The 21,972-nt window shown below is 40.0% G+C and overlaps 1 protein-coding gene across 8 annotated transcripts in view; it reads right to left on the minus strand.

The window, feature by feature from the left end:
• The window catches only part of LOC127633287 (neurexin-1a), a 223,629-nt gene that overhangs the window by 65,202 nt on the left and 136,455 nt on the right, over window positions 1–21,972 (minus strand). For 2 of the 8 annotated variants that reach the window (XM_052112292.1, XM_052112291.1), the window contains exon 1: window positions 16,529–17,195. The exons of the other annotated variants lie outside the window; for them this stretch is intronic. In XM_052112292.1, coding sequence (XP_051968252.1) covers window positions 16,529–16,739 — 211 coding nt within the window. In that variant the 5' untranslated portion in view covers window positions 16,740–17,195. Of the gene's footprint in view, window positions 1–16,528; window positions 17,196–21,972 lie in introns of those variants that run through there. 8 annotated transcript variants of the gene reach the window in all.

Here is a 21,972-nt window from a genome sequence, read left to right on the forward strand (position 1 = left end):
GATTGATCTGTTTTCTGGCACTTCTCCACCTCGAGGTCATCTCAATTCACTCTCTGCTCCAGAGAGGGAGGCCATGGAGAAGTATATCAATGATTCTCTTGCAGGAGGTATTATTCAACCCTCTTCTTCTCCAGCTGGGGCAGGGTTCTTATTTGTTGGCAAGAAGGGGGGCTCCTTAAGACCCTGCTTTTATTAACAGGGGCTGAATGATATCACTTTAAAGAATCGCTATCCTTTATCATTGATGTCGTTGGCCTTCGAACTCTTGCAGGGGGCCACCATCTTCACAAAGTTGGACCTATGCAATGCTTACCAGCTGGTTTGGATAAGGGTGGGGAACAAATGGAAGGCAGCTTTTAATACTCCTACTGGGCATTTCCAGTATTGGTCATGCCATTCGGCCTTTCCAATGCACCAGCCATCTTCCAGGCACTCGTTAATGGCATGCTTCGTGACATGGTCAGCCAATATGTTTTTGTATATTTACATGACATCTTCATTTTTTCTCACTCTTTGAGTGACCATGTCCAGCAAGTCAGGCGGGTGCTTCAGCGGCTGCTGGAGAATTGTTTTTCGTCAAGGTGGAGAGGTGCAAGTTCCACGGTCAGTTTCGTTCCTGGGGTTCATTCTCTCAGCCGACGGTATCCAAATAGATCCCGATACGATTTATAAGGGTTCTTATTAGCCAACCTCGGATTCCCAGAAGGTGGTCCAGTGGTTTCTGGGGTTTATCGCCATTTCATTTGGAACTTTAGCCAAATCGCCGCACCTCTGACAATCTATACTCCACCATGACATGTTTCATTTGGTCTCCACTAGTGCTGTCAAATTAAAATTCGAATTTCAAATATTCGCTGATTTTTTTAAAACGTGCATTCGAATTTGAGGTGTGTCAGGAGACATGATGATGATGTAGCTGATGCGGTTTGTTTTTGTTAGCCTATCCAGTTCAACCCATTAGATGCGGCACGGCTGCGTTGATAATTAAAAAAAATGCTGAAAAAGAGAGTGAGGACTCGGAGTCGGAGAGGATCTTACACCAAAACATCTTAAAAGTGCTGTGCGGTGCTTCTTCGGTTTCTGGAGTATCGAAGGCAAGATTGTTGACAAAACCAACGTCATCTGTAAGTTGTGTAAGAAACCGCTGCTATATCACTCCACATCTAATCCCAACATCACCCCAAAACCCCTGTTCCGCTGCCTCCCTGTCTGATCGAGGGGGTCGCAGCCTACTCAGTTAGACGTCTGTTGGATGTAAGATGGCAGGGCAAGAGTTTCCAATATTTGGTAGACTGGAAGGGTTACGGACTGGAGTAGAGAAGCTGGATTCTGGCCCTAGACATTCTGGATTCTGCTCTCATCGCTGACTTCCATTGGCATCATGGTGGACCTTCTGAGGTTGCCAGGAGGTGTCCTTAGAGGGGGGTGGTTCTGTCATTGTTATGGTGGGTTTGTTGTGTTTCTTCCTGTGTGGTGGTGGTGTAGTGGTCTAAAGCACATAACTGGTAATCTGGTAATCAGAAGGATGCTGGTTCGAGCCCCACAGCCACCACCATTGTGTCCTTGAGCAAGGCACTTAACTCCAGGTTGCTCCAGGGGGATTGTCCCTGTAATAAGGGCTCTGTAAGTCGCTTTGAATAAAAGCATCTGCCAAATGCATAAATGTAAAAATGTAATGTAAATGTGTCTACATGGCCGATTGCTGCCCTCTTATGTTTTCCTCTGTTTCATAGATGGCACGATTGACGTTCCCATGGGAATGCTTGTTCATGCTGTTCATCAAATAACTGTCTGCACCTGTCGCTCGTTTCCTCCTGCCTACTTATACCCTCGTATTTCTATTTTTCATTGCCATATTGTTTCTCGTGTTATGTGCGGTCTTTAATCTAGTATTGTTTGTTAATTTATTTCCTGTCAAGTTTTTTGTTCTTTGCTTGCCCAGTTAGTTTCCTGTTTTCCTGTCTGTGGAATTATCACTGTTTTCCATCTCTACTTCTCCATCTCACTTTGCCCCACTACCACGCCTCTCAGCCATCTCTGACATCCCCCGCGGCTGTCATCGCTGTCTCACCATTGTTGTCATCACTGTCACCATCACTGCCTCAACTTTAATGACTGTTATTTCTCCTGAGCTTTGCCATCTACCCTTATCTATTTACATCATCATTAAACTGTTTCGCGTATTTCTGCATCTCTGGGTCCTTCCTTACAAACTCTGATACTTACACTCATGATATCCCAGATGTGCATGACTTTCTGTCTTTAGCAGAACATAGATATAGTGTCTTTTGGTGTGAAAAAAATACGGTTTTAACCATAAAGCATCACTTCTGGTAAGCTTCACGAAAGCGGAACGTTCACGTGGTGTCTCATGTGAAGTATTCGTGTTACCATGTTATGGGCGCAATCTCACGTTTTTCTTTCAGTTCAGACATCCAGGATAGGAACACAAACGCACCATTGTGAGTAAAGAAACAGATACAAATACAGATCTAAACCAAACCAACTCTGTACAGCACTCCTCCATCTTAATTGTAAACAGTGCTACTCTTCCGGGTGGGTCTTACGTGCGTTAGTTCTCGAATGAACATGCCAACGTGATTACGTCACACGTGCATACCGCTGCTGACAGGAAGCGATTGATTATAGTTAAAAAGAACTTAAAATGTATCTTTATTTTCTATTAATTTAACAGCTGGTGTTGTATGGATGACGTTTATGCTGACTGTCTGCTCTTTTTGAAGCTTCAAATGTCTGATCACCTTCCACTTGCATTTTAAAGAAACCTACTGAGCTAAGATATTTTTCTCTGCTTTTTCAAATGTGTTCTGCTGAAGAAAGGAAGTCATACACACCTGGGATATCATGAGGATGAGTAAATGATGAGAGAATTTTCATTTTTGGGTGAAATACACCTTTAAGCAGAAATAACTTAAAATATCCACTAAAAATGACTTTTATACAAATTGGATAAAATAATTTGCAAAATGACAAGGTAAAGTTAAATTAGTTCTGAGTAAAAGTCTCATCATTTGCTTGCAGGTGACATTTTGTTATGTAATTAAATGTAATTCATACATTTTAAGTGTGATTAAAGTGTCCAAAAACATTTTGATGGAAGTATTTTCATCTTTTTAGCCTCTGAATTTCATTTTGAGCTTGTAAGTGTGTGCATCAATCCGCAGCTTTTGCTTCATTACACAATATGCGGGAGTATCTTGATGAACCCATCAGCATTCCAGACAGCCCCTGCGGCTTCCTGATTGGCTAAATTATAGCCCTTATGTGACCCTCGGTATTCTGATGTCACCAGGAGCACCTGTGTCTGCTGAAGCTTGAGCTAAACAGAGTTGCTCTTGCTACAATCACTCAACACACACACACACACACACACACACACACACACACACACACACACACACACACACACACACACACACACACACACACATCCCCCATCCAAGCACAGGGCTGATTGAACTGATTACAGCAACTCTCCTCACCCGCCGACACATCGGACAATCAATCTAGCCCCGCGGCCCCCAGAGCAGCTCCTACTTCTGCATGCATTTATTCTGCAAAAGGTGGGCAAACACCGCGGACCAGACAGCTATTCCTGCTTAGCGAGTCGCATGCTAATGCCTGATGGAGCTAATTACAGTGTCAGAGGCAGGTAGCTGACTGTGAGCAGGGTCACTGTGATTCAATGCCTGCAGAAAGGTTTCTGGTGAAAATTGACAATGCTTTTCCATCGAGAGAGAGAAAAAAAAGAGAGAGACCGGTAAAGAGAAGCCTAATGGGGTTGATCTCATTAATTGTGGACCGTGCTAGCTCTTTTGATCAGCCGTGAGTTCAACAGTAAAACAGGTGAAACTGACTCGACTGTGGCAGGTGCAACCAGGATCATGTTCAGAGAGCAAAGTAAACATCAACCTCAAGATAACAGCCTCGGGAGATTCGAGGTGCACTTCAATGCTCTCCTCTCCTCAGAGCATGACTGTTGTGCTTCTGAGATCCAGATGCAGGTAAGACAGGCAGTGGAGTAGCACAGCAAACTAAGTAAGAGGCCCTTAGTTACAGTGCTGATAGCTGTTTTAGGAGACCTGGGTTATTTCCTGGCATGTTTCACTATTTGCAGAGCTGTGCTCATTAGCTCTACTCTGTGTGATTTTCACCAGCGAGCTCTCGGTGGACCCCTTGACCGCATCTCAATGAGACTCTTTCACAGTGTCAGCGATCAGCCTGACCCCCTTAGAAAATAGAACCCTCGGGGCACATTCGCTCACACGGCTACACACATACTCATAAACGCACAAGGATTCACACACAAACTAACATGCACCCGGTCTGCAACAGTGATGACTCCCTGGACGATCTTGTTCAAAACACAGGGAGATGAGGTTTGCTAATTAGTGGAGCTCAGATGGTTGATTTTCACACACACATATGCGCACAGGCCGTGCTGGATGAAAAGCAGATAGGAAGAGCGAACAGATTAGATTTCGGCTCTGTTAAAATCTGTTTTGTGCATAGTGCTATGGCTGCCTGCCTCATATCTATTGCTCAGTATGATGGCAATTCACAGCTGTGGGTGAGTGAATGGATTTGCCAAGAAGGGAAGCGTAAAGCTGTGCATAGATTTCCAGGCACAAATGGCTAGGGAAGAGTGCATCTAAAAGTTCAAATTAGTGCCATCAACATTTAAAAAGAAAAGTTGACATCTGACATACATTTATATTAAAAATAATGTACAGTCAGCCAGTCATTTAGCTGACTGTACATGGTCTCACTTTTTAATTAAGTAAATTTACATGAAATACTGGTTTGAGTTGCAATTAACACAGAATGCTGCAATTGGCCAATAAGAATCAAATATTCCAGAAAGCTATGTAATAATTATTTTTAAATATGCAAGATTCTTAGAGCCATGGCATAGTGACACATGCTCCAGACACGATGAGACATGGTGCTCGTGTGGGAAAAGTGAGTTTGAATCTGGCCTGTGTCATGTCTCGATCCTGTTACCGCATTTCTCTCCACTTTCATTATCAATGAAATAACAAAAATATAATAAATATAAATCTGCTGGATTATGTGTGCAATCTTCTCTTATCCCAACTACTTGGGAACTTTTCCACAGACCCTCTTTTCTTTATTGTCTTATCTCGCTCAGCCTGAATGTTTCACTCCCGTCCCTGATGTGGTTAAGGAGCTTGCTGCTCTCCCTCTAACGGGGTTAAATCTCTTCTCTGAAGTCTATTTTCTGATGCTGTTAAATGAGGCAGGCGCTTTGTGCAAGCCAGACCATTAGCCCCTTAAATATGTTCCATCATCTCGGCTGGGTGGGCAGCTGGGTCTGGGTTTTAAAGAAGACCCTCACTACCTAACAACCATAAGGGTCTTTCCACTCCAACACACTTCTAAGGTCAATCAACACGAACAACTAAAAGGGGAGCGAGCGGACTGCCGCACCTCAAAGGAGCTGTTCTAATGAGATAGATATTACCTGGCCCTCTGGAATCCCATCATAGCCATAATCTCCTTTATGTGCTGGAGAAATTAAATTACGTACCGGCTTCTTCTTCTTCTGCCAGGCCCTCAGAGGCTATACCTAGATCCCTCTATGCTTTTATACACAAGCTATATTTGCTTACTCTTTGTTTGCATAAGACTGCAAAATTTCCCATAAATGTGTATGAATTTTGAGTTTGCTGGAGCTGTGGCCTCTCGGTTAGCGTATGTGCTAGGGGCATGTGTACAACAGGGGGTACTTAAAGGGATAGTTCACCCCAACATGAACATTATGCCATATTTAATCACCCTCATGTTGTTCCAAATCTGTATGTCTTCATTTCTCCCATGAAACACTAAAGGATATTTGGGGGAAAATGAGACACAGTCACTATTATATTTCATCACATTTTTCTTTCTTTTTTTTTTTATTAGAATGAAAGCATAGGGTGACTGAGGCTAACATTTTGCCTAACATCTTCTTTTGATGACAACATGAGGATAAGTCAATTAAAGGGGAAATAAATTAACTATCCCTTTAAGCAAGTCTAAAGAGTGCTTGGAAAGATTTTTATGTTTGCTTTGCTGAAAATATAAAACATAGATTTGACTTGAAAATATTAGTGCTGTCAACAAAAACAAAAACAAAACTACTAATAGATTAAAACGACACCTAATCATGATTAATCTTAGGATTTGCCATTTTTTTGTATTAAGGAAAACAAAAATGACACTCATAGCAGAACATATGTGTAACATGGTGTGTCTGTTTTTCACTCACAGTTTTGTTTTTGTTTTAAAAGCGACATATATCATGTTAATGATAATGCTAATTGATATCCAGTATAATATGAGTTAAAAGCAACACATTTCTGGTATGGTGTTAAAAAACACCATTATTCTTCTCCATCCATCCATCCATCCATCTTCAACCGCTTATCTGAAGTCGGGTCGCAGGGGCAGCTGCTCCAGCAGGGGGCCCCAAACTTCCCTATCCCGAGCCACATTAACCAACTCTGACTGGGGGACCCCGAGGCATTCCCAGGCCAGTGTGGAGATGTAATCTCTCCACCTAGTCCTGGGTCTTCCCCGAGGCCTCCTCCCAGCTGGACGTGCCTGAAACACCTCCCTAGGGAGGCGGCCAGGGGGCATCCTTACCAGATGCCCAAACCACCTCAACTGACTCCTTTCAACGCAAAGGAGCAGCGGCTCTACTCTGAGCTCCTCACGGATGACTGAGCTCCTCACCCTATCTTTAAGGGAGAAGCCCGCCATTATTCTTCTCTCTTCCAAAAAAATATTTTCACGTGCAAAAAAAGCTTTGAGGATAGAACAATTAATATTTCAGCATCTGATTGCTTGTTTCTATGTTTAAATGTAAAATCAATGATATACAATACAGTCATTGTCTTGGGTGCTCATACAAAGCAAATCTTCCTGCAGAAATACACAATATTTATAAGCTGTGCTGAGCTGACATTCCATCAATAAACACTTGAGAAACACAAAACCTTCTGCTTGTGTCTTGGATTATGGAATGAATTGAGCTCCTATTCTATTCTGCCTCATGTCCATAGATGCCTCTTGCCTGAAAACACAATCTTTGTGAAGACCCTGGCAGTTTGGTCAAAAATTACAGTGTATTGTGTTAGGCTGCCCACCTCCTACTTGCATGCTAGAATGAGGAACATCAGTCAAACTCTGCAGGGTTGGAGTCATTCACCCGATGGGCAAACACACACACACACACACACACACACACACACACACACACACACACACACACACACACAATACAGTTGGGCTTTGCACATCTAGTGAGTACAAACAAACACATATGTATGCAAACACACATGCACCCCACTGGTATGAAAATGCTGTCAAAATAAAAGGAATGCAAAATGAAGACCCCAAATAGAGAACTATACACAAAACCAAAATGACACTTCAAAGTAGAAAAAAACTAGGTGACATGCTGTACTGTAACCTTCACGAGTCTCTGGAGTGTTGGAAGTGACAGTGTTGTTTTGAACCTATGATCATCTGGGTAAATGTTGTATGTGGTACAGGTATGCACCACTTTTGTGTGTGTGTTTTCCATCCATCCAAGGCCATAACCATGTCTTGAACATTGGGGTGGGGGGACCAAACCATTTTGGGGGTGGGGGGTCACGGGTGTTGAGGTCACAAATATAATGGTTATCTTTGGTCCTTTAATATAGTAAAGGTGCTGAATGCAATAATTTTCTGAATAAAGGCTTGAAATGTAATATAGGCCAAAGATTGTATTATTTTTGGTTTAAAAGATACATTTTTAAAGTTCACAGATTACAAGAAAAACACTGTCTGCATTGCTAGCAATTTGCCTGTTTCGGTCATCTTTTCTTTCTTTATTGTGCTGCCTCAAAGAAAATATTAATATAATTTGAATTTTTTCCATCATTGAGGTGTCTGTAAAATGACATGACTGTGTCAACTGGCTAGCAAAAAGAAGCATATGGGTTTTGAACAATGTAAGGGTGAGTAAATGAGAATAAGTAAATTTTCCATTTTTAGGTGAACTACTCTTAACTGGTGGCTCATTTTTGAGCACAAACCTGACAAGACATACTCAAAATAAAATTATCTCTTTTAAAAGTAGACTCTTAGGAGATACTGTTTTAAATGATTAACTAATAATATTTGCATTAAGAAAATTTGACACTGCCAAAACCTAAAAGCACAATAGAAGTCACAAGTCACAGGTCTTACCATGCTCTAGTTCTTATCTGAGTGATATCACTCTACTTTGTGTTTTTTTATAGATCATTTTCATAGACAATGTCTAAAAAAAAGCTACTTCAAAAAACTGCCAGATTACCACATTCATTCATTTCCTTTACAATAAACACACATTCACTCTCTGTCTTAAGCCTGATTCACTGAAAACTGTTAATGTTTTCACATTCACAATTATGAATGACATAAAAATCACGTACTGTACAACACATATTTAAAATAAAAAATGGTGAATTTTGCCAAATGGTTAATAGTTTGCACCCTTGGAAATTAATCTCGGTTGGTACAACATTTCAATCACAAAACAGTGGTCAAATATTGCATGTTTAGTTAGATACTTACATCTCACATGACACAAACACTCTTAACCTGAACTGCTTGCTGATATGCGGCACTGGGATAATCCACAAGGATCCCACTTAGTGTCTTAAACTTGAATCTTGACTTCATTGATTTGATTGGATCGATTTCGGATCTCATATGACATTGACAAGCGGTGATAAACTACTGAGCACAGTAACAAACTACATTTTTTAAACCATTATGTTATTCCTGCAACAACTTAATGACAATTAGACAGCAGTGCCAAATGAACTGCAGCAGAACAGTAAGATAACAATTATTGGGGGGACAATCTGGCCACATCTGTTTATTGTGGGGGTGGAGGGGGGTTGGTATACTCAAAGTATATTGTGGTTATGGCCCTGCATCCATCTGGCATGTTATAGTCACCAAATTGTTTTTGTTCCATTGTGCTTAAATAATATGTGTGTGTGTGTGTGTGTGTGTGTGTGTGTGTGTGTGTGTGTGTGTGTGTGTGTGTGTGTGTGTGTGGGGGGGTTATGTGAAGCAGTTATAATGTTTTTGTGAAATATGACTCTGTGACAATGTATTTGTTTATTAAACATTCAGTGTGAGTGGTGCCGCAACTACAAAACTGAAGCTTCTGCAATAATAAACGGGCAATTAAAAAGTGAATTACTGGAGCTCCAATTACCAGACTGACACCACAGAGCTCCACACCAACTGGATAATTACAGGCAACAGCTCGAGCGGAACACTGGCCAACCTAAGAGTGTGCGGATGTGTAGATGACTGCGTGTGTGAGTCTTTGCATATGTGTGTGTTTGACGCTGGTAAACTGGCCGTTATCATCAGCTGAAACAGCAAGTAAAATATTTGTAACTTTGACTCCATTTTCTCCCTGTTCCTTTCCTGGGAATCAACTTCAGGTGCAGACTTCTAAACAAGCTGACATATTTATGATAGGTTGAGCACAGTCTTTTATTCTGCCCAGAAAAAAAGAAGGAAGAAATGAATGAAGGAAAGAAGCAAGGAAGAAAAAAGGAATGAAGAAAGGACTGAAAAAGAAAATGAAAAAGGAAGGAAGGGATGAAAATGAAGGAAGAGAGAAGGAATGAAGAAAGGAATGATGGAAGGGAGCGGAATAAAAAGTTGGAGTAAGGGTGGAAGAAAGGAATGAGATAAATAGATTGTTTGCATATGCAGTGTTTTAAATGTGAGTGCTTGTGAATGTGTGGAGCCGGTGTTGTGCAGGCATAGAGACAAACTGCTCATACCTTTAAGAGATCATTGGCTCATACATGGAAAGCACTATTATGAGCATCGCATGCTCTGTTGCAGATGACAGAAAGCAGAGCGCTATTTCACTTTTTAGCACGAACAATATACAGACAACATATTTGTTTATTTATATAGTAGCCTTTTACGGTTTAGTAATCACTTAGTAATTATACGTCAGAACTCTTTGTTCTAATGACACAGAAACACTTCAAAATAAAAGCTCCGCCAAAATAAAAGCTCAATTTAAAGGAAAAAAACAATGACAGAAATAGATCACTACTATATCATTATGTAATATTAACTGTTATACTACTAATATTCATAATAATAATAATAATAAAAAAAATCAATAGTAACTGTATTATATTTAAGCAATATCTCACAACTGTGATGCTCTATGCAGCACTTTATTAGACAAAAATAACTTCAATGTTGTATTTAGGATTGTGCTGTGAGGTTCTGGATAAAATCACTTAATTTAATACAAAAATAAAATTTCATGCTGAAAATAAATTTGTATACTTTCATTTTATTAAAGTTGTAATTAATGTATTAATTAAAAAAATTGTGATGATACAATTTAAATAACCTGCTGATATTGAATTCAGAAAAAAACAAACAGGTTTTGGTATTGGCAAGTACTAAAAAAAGTATTGATACTTTTACTCATCCTCAAAAAAATGGTATCGGAACATTCCTAGTAGTTCATTACTTACGCTTATGTTCATTACTATAAACAAGGTACCTCGACTGGATGTCCCTCCAAAAATCTTACATAAACATCCAATTGTTTTGTTTTTTAGTACACTCAATGAGGTTCTCATCAAACATGAGCACAAATGGCCCTGAATTATTGACACTATCAACAAGCTTTTCCTTGAACTAGACCAGGGCTGGATTGGTAATCTGGCATACCGGGCCAATTAGGGGTGAACTGGCCATCGGAAGAACCGGGACTAAGCTAAAATGAGCCACCACGTTATGCAGAACGGGCCACAAAACGGTGCCACGATATGCTGAAGAGGACAGCTGAACATCTTTTGGGCCATTTTCTATGTCAAATCCCGGGCCAATTTATCTTCCCAATCCACCCCTGAACTAAACCAAATCAAATTATATATGCTGTCATGCCACACTTGAAACTTTTTTGCTTTATCTGAACTATTAAATTTCGGGGAACATTGTTTGAAAAAGCTGGCAAATATCTTTGTTCAACCCGAATGAGTGGTGCTTTACCACTGTTCTTAGACACAAACATAACTTCAGTTTACAATGAATCAGCTGCTCTTTATTTATTTGCACCAATACAGCAATTCAGTTGGCCTAATAAAAAGCAGTATTTACCAACATACTGTATATTTTTACTAAAACATTTTTGTGAATTAAAAGTATGAGCAAAATTTGTGCACTCTCTCTCCAACTAATAGCATGAAAAAAACATGAATGCACCTCTAAGGTTATGTTGAAAGATACAGTACAACTTAGTGAAATGTGTCTTCTCATGTAATCACCCAGTCTGTTAATGTTAAAATGACAATGAACAAAATGAAAGCAGCACTCATGGGATCAGCGCATATGTACACTGAACGTATACGTGAAAACCGCACGGCCACTCTCTGCTATCTGCGAGGCATGACAGGTTTTCAATTGTAAGGTTTTCATTCAACCTTATAGCCCAAGTAGGGAAATGTTAATAAAAGTAATAAATAGATCGGGTTTTGTAATTTAAGACTTTTTAATACTTTTTAATGGCCTTATTTTTAAGCAAATTGATTTAATACCTTTTAATACTTTTTAATGACCCGTGGATAATGAAGGAAGAAAATAAAAGGAAGGAAGGAGGGAACAAATGTAAAAGAAAGATGGATGGAAAAAAGAAAGGAGGAAGGTTGGAATTGCTGCCTAGACTTTGACCAAAGGAAGGAAGGAAAGAATGAAGGAAGGAAAAAAGAAAGGAAGTGATGCCTAGACTTTGACCGAAGGAAGAAAGGAAAAAATACAGGAAGTAAGTGCTGCCTAGACTTTGATGGAATCGATATTAGATGCAGGTTTCAAAACGAGCCGTCATTTTTATCATAAATGTAGGTCCAGCTCAGCGCATATTGTCTGCTAATGAAGGAATCCTCCCGGGTGAGAGATGGGGGCTCATGGTTGGCAGAAATTAGGCTCTGGGGGTCCGTGGTGGTGGGTGGGAGCCTCAGGACACAGTTGAGAGTCAACATGGACAGCTCTAATACTGTTCAGTTCCAGCATGCCTCGTGGGTTTGATTTTTACATGCATCATTGGCCCCCGTCAAAACATTTTCCTTTCCGTTCTTTAATAGTCTCTTCAGTTTTTATTGTCAGACCTAAGGGGACTGAATGAATCAGAACTAATACAATAAAACCCGTTGTGAAATGTAAAGTCTTCTGATTTATTTTAGTTCTCATGTAATTCAAGGACAATAGCCTGGCACAAACTGAATCATCTACAAAACTAAAAAGAAGCCAGAACATTACTACAGTACAATATTCCTATGAGGATATTTTAGATTTATACAACTAGAATACATACACACACTAGAATACACTCTGTACTGCTTCACATAGTTAGTTGATACAATAGGGCATTTCTGGAGAAATAAAACAGCAGTTCACATATGAATAGAGAGCATTGAAGAGTGAAAGAGGCAGGGGACACTGGGGTTTGTGGTCATGGCAGAGCTGTGGTATTTCTCCTGCTGACCTTTCCTGGGCCAATTAAGGCAGACCTGGGAATGAGCGGTCTGTGCTGTGTTAGCTGAAAGCCTGTCTGCTGTGGCAATTTAGTGGATGCTGTTTTGATTTGCTTTGTGTCTTTATAACAAGCTTTCAGCTCCTGAGCACCTCCAGGGGTTTAGGAGATGATGAGTCTTAGGTTAAGGGTGTGTGAGAGTGTGCGTTCACCTGCAAGTGTACTTGTGAGTTAATCTGTGTGTGATTTGCATTTTGTGTTTGCAAGGGAAAGATAAAGGAAGGAGGGATGGAAGGAAGGAATGAATAAAACTATGAAAGGAAAGGAAAGAACAGAAGGAAGGAAAGGAAAGGAAAGCAAGAAAAAAGAAGAAAGGAAAAAAATGAAAAGAGAAAGAAGAGACAGAAAGAGCCAGCCTAGACTTTGAGCGATGAATTCGCAAATAACTCTTTTATTAGACGGAAAGAGTGTGTAGTAATCTCTGCAGGTTTTTGAGCATGTGTGTGTGTGTGTGTGTGTGTGTGTCAGTACATCCACTCTAAGCCTCCCTGAGCCCCATGTGTGAGCTACGGTGACATAAGAAATCTCTCTGGAGGTTTGGCTTGACTGGGTTTAGATTACACACTACAGCTATTGTTCTTTCGCTCCCTCTCTCTCCTCAACTCCCTAGGTTTACTTGGGAGAGTACATAGCATTTAAAGAATCAATCACCACCATACTATAAAGGGGATGATATGTCTTTCTCATATACTCTGAAACAAACACAATGTACCCACTACATGCAATGTGTACCCTATGTAGTCACTCTCAGTCTCAATGTGTTTGCTGCTGGAGATACTGTATCATTCCCAATGGAATATCACTGTCGAGTACATAGACTTTGACCACTTAGTTCAACTCTTTGCCTCCTATAATTCCCTCAATCTTCCTCTTAGTCAAGACAGCCTACACTCCAAATTATCAGCCTGTCTGAGTATCATGTTTAACCAGGCCCATCACCATTCACTATCAAATCCATGCCATCCTCTTATTATAACAATTCAGGCCTCTCAAACCACAGCTATGACATAAAAAGGGGAGGGGGTGGGGGGAGAGAGAGAGATGAGCTCTCTTACACAAACTCTACTAAGATTTTTAGTGATGTGCAAGAGAGAACGAGAGAAAAAGAGAGATGCAGTATAATGAAAAACCTCATACACTCAAAAGATTCCTGTTTAAAACCGTAGGCCATGGAAACATGTGCATGTACTGTACTGTATACACTTACACATTCACTTATTTAAAGAGGGAGGGGGAGTGATATTTAACATGCACTGTCCAATCTACACTGGAAATTGCATTTCAAAAAAAATTTTTTGTAGGTGTGAGAGGACTTTTAGCTATCAGTGATGTATAGCTATCAGTGCAAAAGAGCAATGCATCTCTCGGTTAAGCATCTATTTAATTTGGCGAGTGAATGTGCTTTTCTTGCTTATTTCGTTTCCTGCAATGAAAGCATGTCGTTAATGTCTAACACGGTCTTATTTCAACTCAACATTGAAAACAATAATAAAAAAATTTGCTTCTGGGTGGCATATAAACTACAGTGGGGTCCAAAAGTCTGAGATCACTTTGAAAATCTCGCATTCAAAGTCAAATTTAAAACTGGAAATAAAGGGAACGTTTTAGGATTTTTTACATTTTAAAATAAAGAAATTTTATGATGTAAAATAAATGAGAAATAATAAGTATTTCATGGTTAATAATCAAATAAGACAATTTGTGACCATGTTGACCACAATAACATCTTAGTACAAAAGGTTTATTCAGCTTGTATTAGTTCTGATTACAAGATGCTCTGTGGAACATTCTTAAATCATGCGGGGACAACATGCTGGGATCCTCGAGTGCATGCTACCATTAAAGCCAAGGGGGATTCGGTAATTCTGAAACTCATGTAAAATGTTCAACTTACCTTTTCACTCATACTGTTATGCTCATAACCATTTCCAATTAAATTATTGTGTTAAATTAAAAACTAACAGAAGCATTTTCCTTAAAAACTTTGCACCCCACTGTATATACATTAACTGAAACTGTCAAGGTTTGCTAATATTAGCAATATTACAGAGGAAGAAAGAGGAGGAAAAAAGTGTAAGACTGCAGAACAAAAGAGGAAAAGAGGGAAAATGGAATAGGTTAGACTTTAGAACACTGTGCTTGAGCTCGGGTTAAATTCTAATAATTTGACTCACCTTCTGCTTTCATTTTCACTTCATTTTCAATAATTTCGATGGGAGAAAGGGCACATTTACTGGCACACACAGACAAGGGCACACACACACACTTTTATGCACTCCACATAACATAGTGTTAATGGTTTTAAAATGGTAATTTTGCTGCAACAACAGAACTCTCACTGTTCTCAAACTCTTCATCGTGGCATAATAAAACAGAGCTAGAAGCAGGTAGGACTGGAAGATTTTTAGTTTTGCTCAGAGGTGACTGTTCGTGCTGTAAATGCAGTAGTATATATGCCGGGAAGCATTATTATCATTATTTGAGCTTGTGAATTATGATCTGCTGTGAAATATGTTACAGAATATTATTTATCTAAAGAATTCCAGAGGTTGGAGAGATTTAGATTAGCTTGGTCAGGAGGGGGGTTGGGACAGAAGCAATGGACCCTGATGCGCCTCCTCGATGCCTTGGGGGACGCATGCAAGCAGCGGGACTCTGTGATCTAAGCACACCCTACCATTAGAGATGCCAGCTGTGTCACATGCACACACACACACACACACACACACACACACACACACACACACACACACACACACACACACACACACAAACACACACAGAAATAATGTGAGAAAGGAAGAATATGACAAAGACAGAGGGAACGAGTGATAGAGAGAGAGGCAGAGATAAAGAGGGAGGGAATAACTAAGAACCTCTCCAAAAGGATGATAAATGAATCGTCTCAGTTCACAAGCGTCCGCTCTCTTCCTCCAGCCTCTATTCAATAGTTTTTTTTATCAAAGCATAATCTGAGGATAATGCTGAAAGGCAGCCAGGTCTCATTATATAAGTGCAGTGGATCACATACTGACAGCTCAAGCCCCTCTGCACACACAGCGTAGAAATCGCCCTGATAGTTTTAAACAGCCAGCCGCAATGAGACAATAGAACACAAACTGGGGGGAAAACACTGGTGCAATAAAGCAGAAGGTGTTCACTTTATACTGCACACCAGTCTCAGGAGCGCTAGCCAATGGGATTTAATGGCTGCGCAGAAGTAATAGAGTTTCAAAGGAGGTGTAGGGGGTGTACTGTGGAAATCACTGTCTGACCCTGGGGTCTAATAGCTTGCATAAAAGCCTGTCCACTGTCTCTTTGTACATTCTGAGTACATTCAATTCGACCAGTTTGCTGCAGTAAACACACACACACACACACACACACACAAAAAATTATGCAGTGCAGTGACCACAGTGCAGTCGATGAAATCTAAATATAATTTGATCACGTCAAAAGGTCAGTTGGAGTCAGCTCGCAAGAATGTGGCCTTTTAAACAGGAAAGGTTAAGGGTTTGGCCCAGGTGCTAATATGAACACAGCCCCCTCAAATGGCCCCTAGAAATAATGCCAGGACATTAAAGCCGCTGTGTGTGTTCAAGTATAGTCAGCGTAACGGGAGGCTGAATTGCCGGTTGTTTTATGATTGTGTTGCAGCCAACTCTAGACTCTCAACATTTGTACCCTGCATAATGTATGTGCATAATGTTCAAAAACACCTCTTTAAGATACATATCTTTCTCTTTTCCTCTCCAAATCATGCATTAATCTGAATCATACATTTATATTATGCACAAACAGGTATTAAAAATAACATGCTCTTTCTGTATGGATTGACACATAGGTGAGAGGTTGAATATGGCAGTCGAATAAGCTACGCACCATGTCCTGCCCGCAGGGGGGCGTGTGATCTGGCGGCAGGCACGAGGTGATGAGGCACATGCTGAGGGACGAACAGCTCCCCGGGCCCCTCTGCCAGAGCCAAAGCCAGCGGGGGCAACCAGAGAGCCAGTCGCAGGCTGATGCAGAACAGGACGGAAGCAAGACCACCAGGAGCCCTGCCGGGCCACTGATGCAGCACACCCGTCAGCATGCTAACAGAGTGCACAGGGAGGAATGGTCTTCAATGAGTGGTGTCCTTAGAGCGCCTGGAAACCCATGTTCTGCTGAAGCCTTGGACCCTAACCATGCAACAGCCCAATTACTGGAGAAGCAGAACCACAGCATGTGCCGAATTCCACTTGGAGAAGGAACTTCCACAGAGTTGTCCGAGATATGTATTCAGAAAAGCAGCAGAATTTCAGAAGATTACTGATGGATAAGATCCTGGTTTAAATTCCTCTCTTTGTGACATTACAAACACAAATTCCTTCAGGAGAAAAAGGAAAGACCCAAATGAATCCGGTCCAGTACTCCAGTGTGGTAGGTGTATTGGAGACAAGAGTGTGCAGCTTTTGTTATAGACCTCCCATGAGTTCTGGACTTTGCCAGTGCACTCTATAGCTTGAATCCCAGTTGTATCCCATGAAGATGAGGCTGCATCTCTTGTTCCCCCGTGGAGAGAATAGGAGAGGAACAGAGAGACTACCAGAAGCGATGGCACACACAAGACGAGATCGCCGCTGCAGCATTTAACTCAATACAGAGCTCCTCTCCCCCTCCCCAAACCACAAATATACTCACACACACACACACACACACACACACACACACACACACACACACACACCACATAAGAGCTGCTTCTGGCTGAGACTGCACTGCCTCTCAGAGGAAACATTGGAAGACACACCAAAGGAGAACAGGAAGAGAGAACCGGGGGGGGGTGCATAGTGGTCTCACTATGGTCAGAGTTTCTGAAAATGCAAAGTCGCAAGATCTACCTTCCTCCTCACTCTCTCCTTACTTTGTCTCCAATCTTTACGTTTTTATTTTACCAGAAATAGTCCTCTCTAGATCAGCAACGTGTTTGGAGGAAAATACCCTTTGAATGAGTCGCGGGGAAAATGGAAAACGATGCAGCTTGGCTCGAGTTATCCTCACCCTCTTTTGTTCTCTCCCTCCCCATCTATCATCAGTGAGGCGTGTGCAGCTGTAGATGAGGGGTCTCTTCTCTCGTTCTCCTAATCTGTCTCTCTCTCGTCCGTCTCCCCTTGACAGAGGGGTGGCTCAGGAAGTGCAGAACAGGAATTCAGAAAGCATGGGTTCCATATCTTTCACAAACTAGTCAAACATTGATATACTCCTCCATCTTTGGCCATTGTGTAGCTGAATGACTTCTCTTATAGAGAGGAGAGTCACTAAGGTGCATTTCAGCACCATGGACAGCGGAGGTTTGATGAGGCAAACTGGAAACAGTGGCCTTGCTTTATTGTGAATATTAGATCGATGTCTAATATCCTAACTAGATGCGAAAAGTTAAAAAAAGAAGCGATAAAAGTTATCAGAATTTTTTTCTAACCAGTCTTAATTGCGACAAGTAACACGACAAGTGTTCATTGCTTGCTTCTAATGTTGCATAGGAAAGCCCACCATAAAATCATATTGGTCCAAAATCCTGTGCACATTAAACATTAAATATCTTTGTTATTGAACGTCATTCAGTTTTTGCATTCAGTGTGGACAGAAAATAGCTTACCACTGAACTCATCATGTGTCACATGGTTAATAATCTAATTAAAACAGCAAGGTGATTTTAAAAAAATATTGTATTACACACATGCTGTTTTCATTGAACCTCATGTAAAAGTGTAACCGGTAAATGTGCATAAATGAGTCACCTCTTGTTAATACTAAACAGAAATAACAGCAGTGTGTCATCGGGTAAAGCTCCAAATGTAGCTCTGATGATGTGTCTGTTTTTCACCAATAAATAAAAAAAAAATCATTATTTCACATAATGTGAACCATGCGTTGTGTGTGTGGGTGTGTGTGTGTGTGTTTAGGAAGTCTGCAGGTGTGCGTCTCCATAGAGGTAACAGTTGGAGTGTGAAGGCAGATGTAGCAAAAGTGACACTGGTGTCATCTCCACTCACACAAGGAGATATTTCCCTCTCCCTACACTCAGCATCGTTAGCAATGTATAATTAAAGCTGACAAAGCCGGGTTATCAGATCCGCCCCACCAGGGGCTCTAAGACACACTCCACCAGCAGCCGAAAATGCTATGATTTGAAGACAATTTAATCACTGTGATTTATCCGACACACGGTGTTGTGTATACTGAAACATTACATTGCAACTCCAGAACTTTACAAAACAATGTGGGAACCATTAGGCTATATTCATAACAAGCTAATTGTTTTCAGCTAAATAAACTGCATTTCAGAAAGAAACCCAATGCACAAAGATTATTTTCCCCTATAATGTTTACAAGACTGCCACCTAATGGCAAATCTGGGGTGTCGCTCTGAGGACCCTCACCACTCTTCAGCAGTCACATGCTTCAGCCAATCCATTTTCTTTTTCAGCTGACCTCAAAAGCAGATTCAAAGGAAGTAGAGCATGTTTTAATACTGGTGCTTCCATTCTGCACAGTGTAGAGGAAACTATTTTAAATAGTAGGGGAGAAATAAGTGGAAATTTCAGTTTTCTTCTGTTCTGCTCCAGCATAGTGTTGCATTTAATAATGTTCTATTCTCCTGAAGTGCTGCCCTCTTTTAAATATATAAAGAAAGCAGCAATGATTTAGGAAGAGAAAATGAGAACAAATAAATAACAAACCCATTTAATTCTTTCTCTTTCTTTCTCTTATTTTTCTTTATCATCATCAGAAACAAGATCTTTGATAAGCAAGAGCTAATTAAAAATGAAGCACGTCTTTAAAGACTTATTGTTCGGCTATAGAGCAGATGGGAGGGTTTCCGTCATGAATAGAGCGATGCATCAGATTTCATTTCACATTTCTCACGTGAGGAGCAGGTTATCTCTATAGCTGTGGTCATTTTTTTAATCATCGCATAATTCTTACGTCTCTTATCTGCACTCAGTATCTTTAATAGTATTTAGACAGAGCAAATCTGTTTTGCAGCACACGCAGAAGCATTTCTCCTCATTAATTACAGTAATTCAGCAGTTCTTCTCTCAGATCACACTGTATCAGTGGGACCGATGTTTGATGGGACTGATGGGCCAAATGCCCTCAACTCTGCAGTCAATCTGACATATCTAACATAACTGAAAAACTGAAACTATATTAAAATACATTTATAATTGCAAACCAAATTAAAAGAAAATAAAAATGACCATTACCAGTTATTTATTTTAGCTTCTGAAACACATTCTATTTTTCAATTGGAAGCTTAATAAATCAGTCTTTAAACATGAAAATGCCACTTGACAACAAAAACACGTTGCAGCTCTGAAAAATGTAGGGAGTATTGAAAATATCCAAATGAGATCAGTTGAAGGAATATTCTGCAGAAATATGATGTTGATTACCACAAATTTCCCAATGGAAAAAAATCTGTAAACATTGAAATACGACCTGTTTCAAAAGTATAGCCACAAGACGTAAACAATGTGCATGTTTATGTGATCTATCCATCCATCCATCCATCCATCCATCCATCCATTTGAAAAGCTTTGTGCCAGCACAGTGGCCAAAGTAAATCCACATGAACGTGCAGAGATTCTCAATTTGAAGAAATTGAGAAGCATGCCAGGGTTATTCTAGTTTTGAATTTAACATTATTTATATATATATATATATATATATATATATATATATATATATATATATATATATATATATATATATATATATATATTTTAACACATTCAAAACTATAAAAATAAAACTTTAATAACCTTAGCATGCAGCACTATACTTGTGTTGGAATAATGTATAATGTGAAGATGGAGGCCATTTCTTCAAATTGAGAGGCTCTGCGTGTTCATGTCCACGGTTTGTAAGCCCAATACTCAGGATTTACTCTGGCCACTGTGCCTGCACAAAGTCTTTCTCCCTCTGCACTGCCTTCACGGGCTGCTGATCACCAGGCTTCAATATATCTCAACGAGTCTGTGTGCACGTGTATGGGCATATGAATATTCAGGAACATTAAAGACCCTGTAAAACAAAAACTGGGCTTTTGTAGTTTTTAGTTCATGTCTATTAGCTTTAAGGACATCTACTCTGTATTGTAGTGTAGTGTACTACTAAATGTTGATAAAACCAACTTTTAGCAGATATCAGCATTTAAAATGTACAGTCTTTCTCTTCCAGAAATCAAACCAAAAATACTGAGGACTCATCTTTTACTCAGGGGTGTATACAACAATTTGTCCAATAAAATGCTCTCTAGAATGAGAATGTCTATGTTACCTAATACATCTGCCTTAGACTAGCAATAGAATGCATAAAATCAGTTCAAGGCGGTGATGTAAACTAAAGCCTATTGGCTATTTAAAAAATTCAATAAATCAATTGGCTTATATAAATTAATAAAGGTGTGACATACAATTTCACCCATTTATTTTATGTATCAATTGAAATATCATTAATGCATATAGGGAAAAAAGAGATGCCAGAGTAAAATATGCAAGCGTTTCTTTATAATTCAAAGACAGCAGAACACCGCTGCCACCCCATCTTCTGCCTGCTGTTCTGAATAGAAAAACACACACACTGAATAGTTCCCAGCAAGGTGCAGGGGTGCGGATGATGTAATGCAAGCCGTCTATGTGGTTTCTTCCCCCTGAACAAAGGCTGGCTCTTAATAGTTTGGCAAACCCGCAGAATGGATTAGCTGTGCATGGCTTGAGCCTGTAATAGATCTTCTTCATAAAACATCTCAAGGACTTTCCCTCTTCTGCAGATTCCCAGCATGTGTCACACTCACTTGTGATACAAAAAATCCCAACACATTTCCTCTATGTACAGTATCATTTATTTCTGGGAGAAAATGTCTATTAAGCCATTTTTTTAGGACAATGGTCCTGAAATCTGACAATGTTCAGATTCCCAGTAATGCACTGTTCTCTAGCACCCTCTAGTGGTGTAGCACAAGAGTAAACTCATGCTATTTTTGCAGCATGTACTGTCTAGTGTCCACAACATGTGAATATTGTGTATGCATGGATGATCTCCTACATTTGCCAATATGTGCAGTATACAACACACCAGATGTAATATGAGCCGTGTTTTAAAAAACTCATTTTTGATAAAAATGTCAATAGTTGATAAAAAAAAATTATTAAAATGCAAAGTAACAGTATTTATTTCAGAGATGATATCTGGATGGCACTCGTTGACAGCAGCATAACATTACTATTTCAAATGTTTGTCGCTGCATATTGTGTAGGGTTTCACATACTATTTTATAA

This window comes from Xyrauchen texanus, chromosome 40 (assembly GCF_025860055.1).
Source record: "Xyrauchen texanus isolate HMW12.3.18 chromosome 40, RBS_HiC_50CHRs, whole genome shotgun sequence".
NCBI lineage: Eukaryota > Metazoa > Chordata > Actinopteri > Cypriniformes > Catostomidae > Xyrauchen > Xyrauchen texanus.